Source organism: Sphaerodactylus townsendi, linkage group LG16 (genome assembly GCF_021028975.2).
Source record: "Sphaerodactylus townsendi isolate TG3544 linkage group LG16, MPM_Stown_v2.3, whole genome shotgun sequence".
Taxonomy (NCBI): domain Eukaryota; kingdom Metazoa; phylum Chordata; class Lepidosauria; order Squamata; family Sphaerodactylidae; genus Sphaerodactylus; species Sphaerodactylus townsendi.
Window position 1 is genome coordinate 11880968 of NC_059440.1, and position 15209 is coordinate 11896176.

The 15209-nt window shown below is 46.3% G+C and overlaps 1 protein-coding gene and 1 long non-coding RNA gene across 4 annotated transcripts; one reads left to right on the top strand and one right to left on the bottom strand.

Moving 5' to 3' along the window:
- Positions 1-1539: 1539 nt before the first annotated feature.
- On the bottom strand, positions 1540-8675 carry CRK (CRK proto-oncogene, adaptor protein). Of its 2 annotated transcripts, none has more exons than XM_048519284.1 (3): positions 8385-8675; positions 5546-5911; positions 1540-2873 (listed from the first exon to the last, which is right to left on the bottom strand). In XM_048519284.1, the coding sequence occupies exons 1-3, from the start codon at positions 8584-8586 to the stop codon at positions 2842-2844; spliced, it is 600 nt and encodes a 199-aa protein (XP_048375241.1). In that variant the 5' UTR covers positions 8587-8675; the 3' UTR covers positions 1540-2841. The 2 variants fall into 2 exon arrangements, with proteins under 2 accessions (XP_048375241.1, XP_048375240.1); XM_048519283.1 differs by having other exon boundaries at positions 5376-5911; positions 8385-8669.
- On the top strand, positions 8585-14521 carry LOC125445865. 2 transcript variants are annotated; one of them, XR_007246339.1, is made up of 5 exons: positions 8585-8751; positions 8929-9040; positions 9272-9372; positions 10587-10711; positions 14171-14521. It is a non-coding gene; the product is annotated as an uncharacterized LOC125445865 (long non-coding RNA). The 2 variants fall into 2 exon arrangements; XR_007246338.1 differs by lacking the exon at positions 8585-8751 and having other exon boundaries at positions 8758-9040.
- Positions 14522-15209: the final 688 nt, after the last annotated feature.

Consider the following 15209-nt stretch of genomic DNA (forward strand, 5'->3'; position numbering starts at 1 on the left):
AGGCAGCTTGTAAAGTGCTTTGGGTACCCACTGGGCAAGACTATACCCTGTTCCACATGAAGACCCAAGTAAAATTGTAACTTCATCCACCATTTCCGCCTGCTCTCCCCCAAGTGCTTCACAATCCTTACCTCATCATTTAGTCTGGACCCGGCTGCAACGAGTGGAGCACATAGAAGCGGAGTGTGTGTGTGTGTGGAAATGGTGGATGACGTTAAAACTTTACTTAGTTCTTTATGTGAAATGGCATAGGATACTCAAGGTGGCTTACAAGCTCCTTTCCCTTCCCCTCCGCACAACAGACACCTTGTGAGGGAGGTGGGGCTGAGAGAGTTCAGAGAGAACTTTGACTAGCCCAAGGTCACCTGGCAGGAATGTAGGAGTCCAGAAACACATCTGGTTCACCAGATAAGCCTCAGCCACTCAGGTGGACAAGTGGGGAATCAAACCCGGTTCTCCAGATTAGAATCCACCTGCTGTTAACCACTACACCACGCTGGCTCTCAATATCTACGCATTTTAAACAGAAATGAACAGTGGTCTGTTTGTAATTTTAAAACAGCACATTACATTTAATGAGATCCTAACATTTCTATTCATAATGCAGTAACTTTGGCGGATAACTTGCGTTGTCTAATGGATTTCATAACCAACTCACCCTTTCCATATTAAGACCTGATGCAGTTCAGTCTCCTCTGTTAGAATTAAGGCTGTGGGTATTTTTAACAGAATGCCACATCAAAGTTTTGGGGTGAAAAGACACCCTGTGGATAAGATAATGTATTAATAAGCAACAGAACAGGGAAATTTCTACTGCCTCAGTGAGCTGTGCTTCAGCAAAAATAAGCCAGAGAACTTGGTAAACTCAGACTAGCAGATCTCAGTTATAATTTTTTTTGTAAGTAGCAGATTAATCCCACCCGTGCAAATTCCAAAAGTTACACAAAGATTGTTCAATGAGCAGGCTCAGCACTTGGAACAGGTATCATTTTCTAGCTTTAGTTATAGCCATGCCAGCAGTGCATTTTGCCCAACCCCCCATGAGACTGTCAGAATTCAGTTTGCTAACAAGGACCCTTCAGTCCACGGAAAATAATATTGTTAGCAGATTACAGCTGTTAATTAATAGGCTGCCATCTATTTTGAGGGTCCGTACATGACAAACCATATTTCCACCAACAGAAAGCAGCCTTTAAGGAGGAAGAAGAGGAGTTTGGATTTATATCCCCCCTTTCTCCCCTGTAAGGAGACTCAAGGAAGCTTACAATCTCTCCCCCCCCCCCCCCCCGCCAGCAAACACTGCGAGGTAGGTGGGACTGAGAGAGCTTTGACAAAACCATGACTAGCCTAAGGCCATCCAGCTGGCAGGTGTTGGAGTGCACAAGCCAATCTAGTTCACCAGATAAGCTCCCACAGTTCAAGTAGCAGAGCCGGGAATCAAACCCGGTTCCCCAGATTAGTGCGCACCTGCTCTTAACCACTGCACCACGCTGGCTCTCTAGAATTAGCCTGTTAAAAAAACGAGAGGGATAACTCTGCGAGAATCCAAACAAGATTTTAATTTTCTTTAATCATTTGGAGGAAAACTCCTTCTTACAAACATCGCACATGTAGCTACAAATCGTTGTGGTCACAAGTGTCTTGTTTGGCAAGTTTTGGCAAAGATGTCTCTAGGTGGGCGTCTGCATTAAAAATGAGTTAATAAGCAAGCATGGAAAGTATTAATACAAAAAGATGAATGTTCAAGGATTGACTAATGGAAGCTATAAAGTGCTCCTGTTGGGGGGGGGGGGGGGTTTGAACTGTCAATGTCTCAGAACCAGTCCAGAAGCATTTAAGGATTTCCATTGTTTATTAAAAATAAAATCTTCATGAAGCCACCATCGTAATGCTTAACGGAACAGCCCCAGACAGCCATTTTAGAAGAGAAAAAGTTATCTCAGTTAACAGTGGTGACGTTTGTCACGGTATATTGCATGAGCAAGAGTACTTTACATGATTTTCAGGTGCTCTCTTCCCTACAGTGGTTAAAATTACCTTTGGAGTATAGTGCTGAGCTCCGTAGCAGATTTAGCAACTCATACCCTTAGCGCTACATATTAAAAGAATAAAGTGCAACGAACGTAGTTCTCTGCACCAAAAGGGAGGTTTAGCATCCCGCGTTGAACAGCTATCTCAAATTAAACCAGCTACCAGCTAGGACAGGAATGGGGATCAATTTCTAGAACTTTAATTCTGGAGAATTGGATTTGTCTGTAACCCATTTAATATGGTAGTAGTAATGCTGTAGCTATCCCAGTATTATGTTTTTTTTTTTTTTAAAAAAGGATTACTTGCACTGTGCAGTTCATTTATGCAATAAGCAGTTATAACAGATATTACAATAGAGGCCTAATCCAAAGAAAGGAAGCTCCAGGGTTAGCAACTTGCAAGTGTCCTACTAACCATTCCGGTTTTCTGCCTACAGAGGAAGCTACGGGATCCAGGAAAGCCAGAAATAAGAATCCGCCATAGCTTTCTCATTCTACTGCAAGTGGGAAATGCGATGTCTTCAGAGCCGCAGAACTGGGTATCCGGAAGATAGTCTTAAGGAATGGTGGTGTCTGGTCTCGGGCACATTTTATGCGTATCAGGATACTTGCTGAAGCACTGGATAGACAGAACGGTCTATTTTGCAGCTGCAGCATAACACTGTGTGTTTATTCCCGTCTGTAAGCAGAGCAGTTGAGCCGCACTCAGCTGAAATCTTCCTCTGGATTCTGTTGATCGAGCAGCCGGACGTGAGTGAATGGGAAGTGACCTCGTCGGCCACTGCACTCTCCTTCCCACTGGCCGCTCATGTTAATCTTTGTGACTTTTACTAGCTCTCCAACCTGCAGACCAAGAAGAAAGGCACCAATGTTAACACCACAGGGGACTTCCAACGTCTTCTGAACAGCTACTCAGGTATGGCCGTGTCCCACACAAGGCATCAAAAGAAGGAAAACAGGGTGAAAAACTGGTGGCGGCTTACTCTTGGCACGGCAAGCTAGACTTCCTGATGTGGGAAGAACAGCTGCTGCCACATCAACGATAAGATCTCTCAGGTCTGTTTTGCAATGCTGTCCAAAACACCGTGTCAAGTAAGTAGGTCTAAATCCCTTTGAGAAATGGCCTGCATCGTCAATATGGGAAGTATTTGGAGCCTAAACCAGTTCATTCTACTGCCTTGAGTCAATCAATGACCTCTCAGCTCAAAATGCAATCTAGAACAGTGGTCTGCAACCTACGGCTCCCCAGATGTTCATGAACTAGAATTCCCATCAGCCTTGCCACTTGGCCCTGCTGGCAAGGGCTGATGGGAATTGTAGTCCATGAACATCTGGAGAGCCGTAGGTTGCAGACCCCTGACCTAGAACATCCGATCAGGTTACTTGGGACAGCAAGGGAGGACAGTTAGCTCACAATTTCGTGCTCTGGGCCTATTTCTTCAAAATCTAGCCTGAGGCCATCAGTGCTATTTTCTGCAATCCCATACTGCTATTTTAAGTACCCAGTGGCTCCTATGAGCAACTCTCAGATCTTCTCACTCAGTGGCCCATATGCTAATAATTTACTGCAATAAGCTCAGACGCTAGAACTATAATAGAAGAAAAAGAGTCTGGATTTATACCCCACCTTTCTCTCCTGTAAGGAGACTCAAGGCGGCCACAAGCTCCTTTCTCTTCCTCTCCCCGCAACAGTCACCTTGTGAGGTACGTGGGGCTGAGAGAGTTCTGAAGAACTGCGACTAGGTCATCCAGCAGGAATGTAGGAGTGCAGAAAACACATCTGGTTCCCCAGATAAGCCTCTGCCACTCAGGTGGAGGAGTGGGGAATCAAACCTAGTTCTCCAGATCAGAATCCACCTGCTCAATAGTCCAGTTGGAGGCCAAAACAGGCACGCTGTTTTTTTTACCTAGAAATAGAAGGTGATAAGGGTGGGGTGTCCACAGTTAAGGCTATCGTAATCTGAAGAGCGTGAACTCTGGATTTTTAAAATAGTTTTAATCTAAGAGTTGGCTCTGGCTAGTATTTGGATGGGAGACCTTAAGGAATACCAAGCTCAAGAGGCAGAGGCAGGAAGGCAAACCACCTCTTAATATCTCTTGCCTTGAAACCCCTATGGCAGGGGTGGCCTATGGGGTCGGGCTAAGTCAGCTGTGACTTAATTGGCCCCAAACCCCCCACTAAGGCACAATGGCGGGCAAGCATCACAACCTGGCCAGGATAAGAGGATGCAAACAGTTTTGCTTCTTGGATGCAAACAGCACCTTCGCCAGCATGCTTGGGGCCTACAATAATAACACCTAGAGCTATAATGCCTGGATACTCAGCCAGGGATTCCAAGAGAGAGTGGCCAATGTTGCACATCCAAAGTTTGCTACCAGAATCAGCCCCCCCGCCCCAAAAGGGAGTGCCTCAGACATTTAAGGAAGGACTCAAGTTGGATTGATTCGTCTCACCCCAGAAAATAACATACTTCCAGCAGGGCATGGGGGAAGATGGAAGTTGTCTTGAAAATATAATCACATGTGAACTGAAAGATGCTGTCCACTCCCACCCTCGGCAATAATACAAACAGGTGTTATATGAAACATGGCCGACGACACAAGAGAAAACATGGGAGGGAAACACGGCTGTGCACAATGCTGGAGGCAAGGATGGGAATTATGCTCCAACGCCACGCTCTTGCTTCTCGAACACACTTGTTTTTTAAAAAGCCTGAATTACTGTGGTCTGCTGACAACAAGAGGATCCTTAGCCTAGTATTCTTTATTTATTATTCATAAAACGTACACTGTCTCACACCCGTGTTTCTAGGTGGCCTACACAGGTTAAGAGCGGTAACAAACCACAATAAGACATCATAAATAAAATATTACAATTAAAACAATAACAATGTATTGTTGAAGGCTTTCACAGCCGGAATCGCTAGGGTGCTGTGTGGTTTCCGGGCTGTATGGCCGTGTTCTAGCAGCATTCTCTCCTGACGTTTCACCTGCATCTGTGGCTGGCCTCTTCGGAGGATCCACTTGCTCCTCTTCATCTTCATCAAGGCATCTTCAGAGGATCCAGAGGATATACTCCACTTGCTTTCCCGCTATCAGATCCTCTGAAGATGCCAGCCACAGATGCAGGCGAAACGTCAGGAGAGAATGCTGCTAGAACACAGCCAAACAGCCCGGAAACCACACAGCACCCCCAAAACAATAACAGTAACATTAAAATAACCCCAGCCCCAATCCCCCCAGCGACTGGCAGGTTGTAGAGGGAGTTTCCAGGGGGGTTAACCCAATTAGAAACACAGAACTCCTGAACAAATCTCTTGTCACTACATTTTGCCCATTATGTACCTCCAAAGCCAAAGCCGTCTTGTCGTAGGCATTAGGGACTCGCTTCTGGATAACCCGGGCAAAAATTGGGCCGTTCTGGAGGTTGGGGAGCGGAGTGTTGATGCTGGGCTGGGCATAGGGGCCTGGCTCCGGCCCACCCAATGGCTGCGGGTGGAAACTATCCTGGTTACCTCCGATTGGAGCAGATACCGAAGTAGAGGCCGGTCTATACTTCTCCACGTACGGAACAGGTATCATCCCGCGCTTCCCATCGCTGTCTTCCGCATTCCACCATTGCTCTTCGGGCTTCTCCCAAATTTTCAGTATGTCTCCTTTCTTAAACGGAAGGTCTTCGTCGTCGTTGCCATTAAAGTCAAAAAGAGCACGCACGTACTCCGCTTCTTCCTGCCTCAAAACCACATCGCTGTTATGCTTGGATTTTGACACCGGTTCTATCAAGGTTGTAGTGTCCAAGTAGTGTATTTTGTAGAACTCCAGTAGAGCTGGTAGCGACTCAAACTCTTGATCGCCGATCCGGAACCTCGGAGGATTCAGTCCTGAGGAAAAGGGAGGGACCAAAAATCAAGGGACAGAATAGAAATAGGGCAACATGTGGCAATGTAGACATATCACAGATGTCAAAACTCGCAGCCCTCCAGATGTTATGGACTGCAGTTCCCATCATCCCCTGGCAGGGGATGATGGGAACTGTAGTCCATAACATCTGGAGGGCCGTGAGTTTGACACCAAAACGTATGTCATACACACCTGTAAAAATAAGGATAACTTCCGACATTTAAAACATAAGTCGCGACTAATGTAAATATGTATTTGCTATATTTCGATACTACTTTTTGTTATTGTTCAAAGTGGTTTGTTATTGCTCAAACAACAAAAATCTTTCCTTCTTTCACCCCCATTCCCAATGTAAGTCCTCTTTGCTGAATTAATTTTTGAAATCTCTCTCCTCAGGACCGGAGAACCTGAATGTTCTGAGATCGAAGTAGGGAGGGGCCCTCAGATCACAGTTGCGACCAGAAGAATACCGTAATGGGAACACCAGAAAACAAATGACACAATTAAAACACTCTACTCTAGAGAACGCCTCATTGCACAAAAATGGCTTGGCCTGATTTGTACAAACAAGGACAATTAGGGTCACAAGATTTTTTGGGCATAGGGAATTCCTGAGTTCCACTGTGATGAGATCTAGCCCTTCTGTTAACGGATCTTGGACAAGGTTGGACTTCTCCTAATGATCTAAATCTGCTCAATCGGGAAAAACACCCCCTCCCCCATTGGTGGATACAAATGATAGCTTTAAATGTTAAAATCTGCATTTTGTGTTGTGACCTTGAGTTCAACGGGAGCGAATCCAACCACATTTGTTACATGGACTCTGCCTGCCTTGGCTGGCCAAAAGGCCGTAGTAAATATCTACTACTACTACTCTGCCTGCCAGCTGTGATTTCAGACCAACAGATCACAGGTTGCTTGCTCTTTACAGAGGCACCTTGACCTTTCTTTTTTGGCAGGACAGAGCTATCAACAGGGACTATGTTATTTAATATGAAAAGCTACAGCAGCAGAATATTAGTTAGTCCAGATGACAGAACAGAAGGGTCACATATTCCTACTAACCCTCAACTCCTGCTTTGATTTTTTGATGCTCTTTCCATTTCAAATAATTTGATGGGGGGGGGGGGTATGACAATAGTTTATAAAATTATATATGGCTTTGTTAACTTTTCCTCCCAATCTGGAGTAACCCAATGAAATGTGTGTGTGTGTGTGTGTGAGAGGGGGTAGATTCAGGACTCACGAAAGAAAACATATCTTCATGCAAGTCATGATTAACTTATGGAACTCACTGTGACAGGATGCAATAATGGTTAACAGATTACACAGCTGCCACGTACTTCTGAATAACAGCAAGTGGAGCAGGACATCGCAAAATGTGTTGATTTCCTGGAAGCATCCGACTTGCACTGAAGCAAACAGGCTACTGAACTAAATGGAAGCGCTGGATGGACTGTGCGAGCATCTTTCGATGCTCTTGCCAAAGAAGGCCCAGCACCACCACAAGACTTGCTCTTTGCAAGCTAAATGTGCAAAAAAATGCAATTAGGAACTTAAACTAATACGACCACAGAAAATACATACAATCGAGGGCACCAGCAAAATCCACAGAGGGGAGTTCTTTCAAATGAAGCTTCCAATCAAACCGAAAACTTCCCCCTTTTCCCCACGGAGCGAACAGGAGGTCTTCGGGACAACCCAGGGGACAGGGTGTCACCGCAGACTCAGCCAGGGCGCTCCATCCCCACCCTGTGGGGTGCAACATGCCCGGTTCTGCCCAGCTCATGATTCACTTATGGAACTTACTGTGACAGAATGAAGTAATGGTTAATAGATGACATGGCTGTGATGTACTTTTGAATAACAGCAAGGAAGTAGGCCACAGCAAAACTTATCGATTCCCTGGAAGCATCTGACTTGCACTGAAGCAAACAAGATACTGAATTAAATGGGACCGTTGCATTGATCCTGCAGGCATCTTAAGATGTTCTCACCCAAGAGGGCACAGCAGCAGCACAGAGCTGCTCCTCTGCAAGCTAAACGTGTCCAAAACGCAATCAGGAATTAAATTAGAGATAACACATACAATGGAGGGCACCAGCCAAATCCACTGAGGGGAGATCTCTCAGAGAAAAGTTCCCCGGGCCACTTCCTGTCAAGTGTCCCAAACGACCCCAACACATTTTGCTTCCCTAAAACACTCTTGCCCAAGAGGACACAGCACCTGCACAGGGTAGCTCTTTGCAAGCGACACATGCAAAAATAAAAATGCAATTAGGAAGTTAAATTAGGGAGGACTTCGGAGCAGCCCAGGGATGCGGGCGTGCAAAAGCGGCCGCTCCCCAATTGCAGAAATCTGCAGCAACGGGCGAGGTAGCCCGCAGGGGTGGAGAGGGCCGTCCCGGCCCCAGGCAAGCCCGCCGCCCGCCCGCCTCCTCCGCGCAGACTCACCCGGGCCGCCGCTGTTGACGATGTAGTGGGAGACGCGGGAGCTCTCGGAGACGGACAGCACGAAGTCGCCGGGGATGGTGCCCGAGTCGCGCACCAGGAAGGTGCCGTGGCGCTGCCCCTGCAGCAGCCCCACCGCCTCGGCCCGGCTCAGCCGCCCCCAGTACCAGCTCGCCTGGTCCTCGGCGTCGAACTGCCCGGCCATGGGCGCACCGACGGAGGCTGCCCGCCGCCCCGCCCGGCACCGCTTTCTCCCCCGCCCGCCAGCCGCGCAAGATGGCGGCCGCCGCGCCTCGCCGCCCGGAAGCGATGCCGCAGGGCCGGAAGTGGCCGACTAGCGCGTTTCCGTCTTCGGGAGGCGGGACTTCCGGTACGCCTGGTGGTCTGCCGTTATATATAACGGTTATAACGATGGCATGACCGTTATAACGACAGTAATGCAGGGGGGCAGCAGAAGGTGGCAGCTGCAGGATGGGGGCAGTTCTGGGTCCGGGAAAGGGCGGCGTGCATGGGGCTGATCTTGTCCGCCCCTTTGCTCATTCCGCAGGAGGAGGAGGACGGGAGGAAGACTCGCTGCCGCTGCTGCTCCTCTTCGGGAGACCCCTGCACGGTCCTCCGGGCGGCCTCCGTAGTCAAGATACCTGAGCCTGCCTGAGCAGGTGAGCGGAGGCGCGCCCTTTTCCCAGGTGTGGGCAAGGGGACAGTAATTGCGGGATGTAGCTGAGCAGCTGCAGACCGAAAGGCTCCACGGTGTGACGAGCTCCTTGGGGCGAGTGTTGTGCTGGACTAGAGGAATTGGAGAAGGACACGCTGGTGGGGGCGGAAGGAGGCCCAGGGGGACGTTTCGCGAGTATTTGTAGCCACTTTCATCCTGGCCTTGTGCTTTCCAGGAGGAGAAGGAAGGCTTCTGCAACTGAGACCCGTTCCAGAGAGATTCCCAGCAAACAGAAGAAGATCTGGCTTTGTCCGTGTCCCGTCTGCACAGAATGGGGTAAGTGATGGTGTTCCTGAATGTCCATGCGTTGCACAGGTGTTCTTAGCCAGGAACTCAAAGGCTGAGAGAAAGGGAAAAAAGCTAACAGGGGGTTTCTTCTGTGGTCAGTATAATACACATAGCTGCAAGCTTTTTTTGCATGAATTCTTACCACCATTGAATGGCCAGGAGGTTTCTAGATGTTTCTTGTAGATGACCAAGACAATGCTATTTTGGCTGAAAATACATATAAGCTATTTTTTAAACCAGAAAATGTGGGCTTTATGTACCCATAGATAATAAGTAATTGCCCCCAATGGAAAGGTCTTTAAATATTGGTAATGTGAAAGAGCCATCTTTTCTTTTGAGTGTTGTGTAGAGGCCACTAAAGCGTAGTCCCAAAACAGGGACCCATAAGCTGTGAGGGAGAAATGCCATTTACAGCTCTAAAATACGTTAATGTTGAGGAATGTCTCAACATTACTTATTTCTAAAGCTATCAAAGGATCACTTCATACAGCTCTCTCTATTGCATTGAAGTCAGATCCCAATGCATGTTGTCGTGTGCACTAAAAAAAAGGGGGGGGGGAAGGAAGTTGTAGGTTTGCAAAATAAATGCATCTGTCAGAGTGGAATGTTGCAAATCACACAAACTGAGTTAGTCATTCTGAATTCTCAGGTAAGAGGGAAGAGATGGAAAGAAGGGAAGGGGAAGTATTTATACTTGATAGGTACAGGTCACTGATTAAGAGAATAGATGTCTGAGTAGTTTAGAAGAAGAGTTGGATTTACATCCCCCCTTTCTCTCCTGTAAAGAGGCTCAAAGGGGCTTACAATCTCGTTTCCCTTCCCCCCTGCACAACAAATACACTATGAGGTGGGTGGGGCTGAGAGAGCTCCGAAGATCTGGGACTAGCCCAAGGTCACCGAACTGGTATGTGCTGGAGTACAGAAGCTAATATAGTTCCCCAGATAAGCCTCCACACCTCAAGTGGCAGAGCGGGGAATCAAACCCGGTTCTCCAGATTAGAGAGCACCTGCTCTTAACCAGTACACCAGGCTGGCTCTCAGTAGAAAAGATGGCTCTTTGACTTTGAGGAGGTATGTTAACATGTTTGTTGGCAGCTTTTATTTATGACACTGTATGGACCTATTTGTATATGAAGGCCAGATTTTCATAATGGATTAGATGCATCTTAAATGCTGAATATTGTTATTTTTGTCAATTGCAGGATGCAGACGTGAGCCTCCTGGGCTGCAGAAGAAATTGTACTTCAAGAATTCATGTGAAAGAGCTTGATTGCTGGGCGTTAGAGTTACTGGTGAAGAAGATGCCTTTTGGGTTGAAATGTGCTAGGTAACTTGTCTTATTGAATATGTGAAACCAACTCTGACCGTTGAACTGTCTAATAGTAGGTGGAAGTGGATATATTGAAGTAACAACTGCATTTGAGGTACAATATGACTTGTTTTCAATTGGAGTGTGAGGTGACCTCATTTCAATTGTAATTCTTTGACACTGGGAAATAAAGCGTGTGGGCTTTTTTTGGTTTTTGAGAGAAAGTTTCCTTTTTGAATACCTGTCAATTCCTAGCTTGTTTCAGTTTTGTAGGTGATGTTTGTAGCAACAAGTTGATAGTATGGCCCCAAAGGGCTGTAACATCTTTAGCTGCTCAGGCGCCCATGATTGTATGCTTATTGAATGAGGCCAATGTCTTTGACACAGGGTGAGATCCATAAGGGGGAGGGTTTTTACCTGAGTCTCAGCTGTAAAAGGGACACTTCTCCCTCTAGGAATAATGTGAGTCCACTGTCTCTACGAGCGCTAATTATATCTGAGTCCCCAGTAGGTGTCTGCATAGCATCTCTGAGTACTGTCTGTATACATGAACCCTATGGGAGAAGCCTGCACATTATCAATATACACTAGTTCAACTCAACAAACCGTTATTAGGCATTAAAAAGAAAAGGGAAAAGACCAGACATTAACAAACCAAATCACATCAAGTTATTTCCCATGCAAGGAGGACCGATGCAGAGTAAATTATTCCAATGTATCAAGGGGAAATTTGGGTGCAGAAGTTACAATCAAAGGGGAAGAATTATTTATTAAGAATATGACCATCACAGGTATTGAGTACTCACTAAACTTTACAGGAAACAGAGAGAAAAGACCCCTCGTATTTAGAACAATAAAGCAGAATATGTTCCATAGAATACACTGAGGACATTTTCTGTCTTGTTGGGCAGTCTGAGTGACCCTCCCTTGTAATATTGAAGAGGGGAAAGAGTTACAACGTGGCCTGGTAATTGCCCACCTCTGGTTAGGGTCAGAAAGTAGGATCTAATAATCTGCTGTCTGATTAGTTTTAAATTTAATGTTGTAGTAGAGGGGGAACAATTGCTTCGAGCTTTGTCCTGCAGGGTTTGGCATTTTTGTTTCAGCCAGAGACCATCACCTGGAGGCCTGAAGCTGGAGAAGAATATGGGAGGTGAGGCTATTGGTATCAGGACTGAAACACAGGCGAGCTCAGAAATTATCCACGCCCTAGTAACTAGTAAGTGCTGTCCTGCCTCTTGACAGAGTACAGCATAAGGTATGCAGTGAGGAGCTCCAACTATTTTAAACACAAAAGATTGTATTATACACACCAGTTCAGTCTAAGTACCCAGCCGGAAACACCTCTCTCTGTACATTTATAATGGCTCACTCAGATCCTAGTCCAAAACTACTACACCTGCTCTCTGATAAGGGATGCCTTTCCATCACACTCTTATTGAATGAGGCCCATGTCTTCAACACAAGGGTAAAATCAATAAGGGGGAGGGTTTTTTCCTGACTGTAAATTGTAAAAATGACACTTCTCCCTCTGTGGAGAAGTTTGCACAGTATCTAGGACTACTGTGAGTCCACTGTGTACACTGCTTATATCTGAGTCCCCAGCAGATGTGTGCATAGTATCTCTGAGTACTGTCTATATATATGAACACAATGGGAGAAACCTGTACTTTATCAGTACACACTAGTTCAATCTAAGTCCCCAGCAGGAAACACCTCTATGTACATTTATAATGTCCCCTGTTTGAGTCTTATGTGAAGAACAAACGTGCTCTCTGATAAGGGATGCCTTCCCATCACACTCTTCCCCAACCACTATTTTGTACCTGCCACGCTTATGAGTGCCCAGTAGTTTACGTCTAGCCACAAAGAGTGTAGGAAAGAGTCAGCACAGATGAGCTACACAAAAACTTTGTTTTGTACATACCCTTTTGGAAAACACATTCCTAATGCGGCCTTTGAGAATTCGCCCTGTAAGAAGTTAAATGAGAAGGAGGGTGCTGGGTTGGAGTTGAAAAAGGACGTTGCCCTAAAGTCATAACTGTTGGGCTGTTACCACAGTAAATCCTGCCCCTGTGACTAAAGATTTAAGTTGTTTTATGCTATTCGAGGGGACTCAATAAGGACACAGTCCCTTTCCCCCAATTTAAAGCAGCTAGAATTAACCTCGAATCATGTGTTAAGAGCTGCAACCTGTTTTTTCTATTTACGATGCAGCAGAGGAGATATGTGGTAGCATCTCTTCCAGAAAGGTTTATTCACCATACCTTTTCTGTTATTCTTGGTATAAATGAGATGAGATTGCTTCACACTGAATCTTCCAGGAATAAGGGGATCTTCCAGGAATAAGGGGATCCTTCTGCATTCATCTGGAGGATTCTGTGAACTTTCCAAAGTGATTTGGAAAGTTCACAGATTCCTCCAGATGAACGCAGAAGGATCCCCTTATTCCCTTCTGGCCCATCCAGTCCACTCATCGGGAGGTGCTTACACCTCTGCCATGGAAGTCAAGGTTTAGTACAGGATAGCAGGTAACTAAGAGGAGCCTCTTAGGAACCCTCGTGCTACTTTCTTAACACTCTCACAAGAATAGGCGGCTAAACTGCAATAAATCCAAAGTCTCAGTCTTGTCACTCTTGTTGGCAGTTTATGCATCCATGGCTGTTGTGAGGAAATGGGGTGTTCAGCTGTGTCTTTTGCTCCACTGTGGTATTCTGCAGTGTATTTGAACAGTTCTGTGTATTCCCTCCAATGAGTCAGTGTGGTGAAGAGACACAGACTTCAGAGCTGTGGATTCTCCTTATGTTTTACCTGGGAATGACTGACTAAAAGTGGTTGTTTGTCTTGGGTCATCAAACCTCACAACTGCACAGAATATTTGGCCATCGACTGTGAATGGCAAACTAAATTCAGTGAGAAAAAGTCTTAAAATATCCAGGCACCTTGAAATATTTTTCCCCTGAGCAATGATGAAAATGTTCATAGCAAAATCTCTGTGGGTGTGTCTCTTTTTCTCTCCCCCAGTCTACGTAGATCTGTGTCTGTGTATCTCTTTCTCTCTCTTGCTGTATATGTCTGTCTGTCTCCCTCTCTTTGTATGTCTCTTTCTCCCTGAGTACATCTTGATGGGAATGGATAGCAAGTCAACTCAGTGAATAATGATAATCATCATAATCCTGAAAGAACTCTGAGCTTGCCAACTTGATTACCCCATAGAGTAAAATGAGGTCGCAAACACAGCACCCAACATATCTGTGGGAGCCCAAGTGACTCAGGGGGGTGAGCCACTTGCTTCCGGTGCCCAGTTAGAGATGTATTCAGGGGAGTGGCTTTGCGAGAGGTCAGATATGAAAGTCAGCCCCTTCTAATTGCATCTGGGAGAGTTGCATGTTCTTGTCTACGCAAATTGTGTGTTTGCGCGCAGTTACCTGGTGGTGTCATAATATGGTAATTGAAACTGGTGTCTTTCTATCACAGGCCCGGGGGTCTGCAGAGCGTCTGGTTTATGGGGCATAACTGGCAGACGTGAGTCGGTGTCTGAGGCCTAACACAGCAGCCTCCCCCCTTGCCAGGAGAGGAGAAGAGAGGAGTCGTGATGGAGGGAGAGGTTTTCTCAGGTTTGTGATACACAGAATCCTCATCAGTCTACAACACAATGCTTGTGCATGAGGGAAAGGTCCGGCTGCCTGCTTGGGACTGAAATCCGCTCACTGGAGTAGGTGTCGGGGAAAACTCTCTGCACTTATGATACAGGTTGTTTTTGCCTCAGCACCTTTGGCCAAAAAAGGTATTGTGACTGAACAGCCATAATAAAGTTGAACTGTTCTATGTTGTTTCTTTCTCACCTCTGTCCTGATATCAAACTCTGGTAAGTGAGCCCAAGGGTGGGTGGGTGGATGGATGGATGGATGATCTTGCCCCCTGGTAGCTTTGCCTCTGGGGAATGGTTGACATTCCCCTCCCCGCAGTGGCGGGATTCAGCCGGTTTGCACCACTTTGGCAGAACCGGTTGTTAAAATGGTGCTTGTAAACAACCAGAAGAGTTTGAAGAAGAAGAGTTTGGATTTATATCCCCCCTTTCTCTCCTGCAGGAGACTCAAAGGGGCTGACAATCTCCTTGCCCTTCCCCTCTCACAACAAACACACTGTGAGGTGGGCGGGGCTGAGAGAGCTCCGAGAAGCTGTGACTAGCCCAAGGTCACCCAGCTGGCGTTTGTGGGAGTGCCCAGGCTAATCTGAATTCCCCAGATAAGCCTCCACAGCTCAGGCGGCAGAGCTGGGAATCAAACCCGGTTCCTCTAGATTAGATACACGAGCTCTTAACCTCCTACGCCTGCTCCTGGTGTTAAATTGTGGTTGTTAAATTATTTGAATCCTACCACTACCTCCCCCCCACCCCCCCCAAAAAAAACTTACCACAAACTCTGTAGAGAAAATGATATAAGGTACCGATTGCTTGATTAGAGAAAATAGCAACTTCAAAACTAAAAAAAAAATTGGAAAGGAAGTTGGCATG

Bases quoted from the DNA above. Each gene is read 5' to 3' on its own strand.
- CRK (XM_048519283.1), bottom strand. From the start codon at position 8,586: ATGGCCGGGCAGTTCGACGCCGAGGACCAGGCGAGCTGGTACTGGGGG. The intron at 5,912-8,384 runs GTGAGTCTGCGC...CCTTTTCCTCAG, and splicing joins CGTCAACAGCGGCGGCCCGG to GACTGAATCCTCCGAGGTTC. The intron at 2,874-5,375 runs GTACATAATGGG...CTTGGTCTGCAG, and splicing joins AGACGGCTTTGGCTTTGGAG to GTTGGAGAGCTAGTAAAAGT.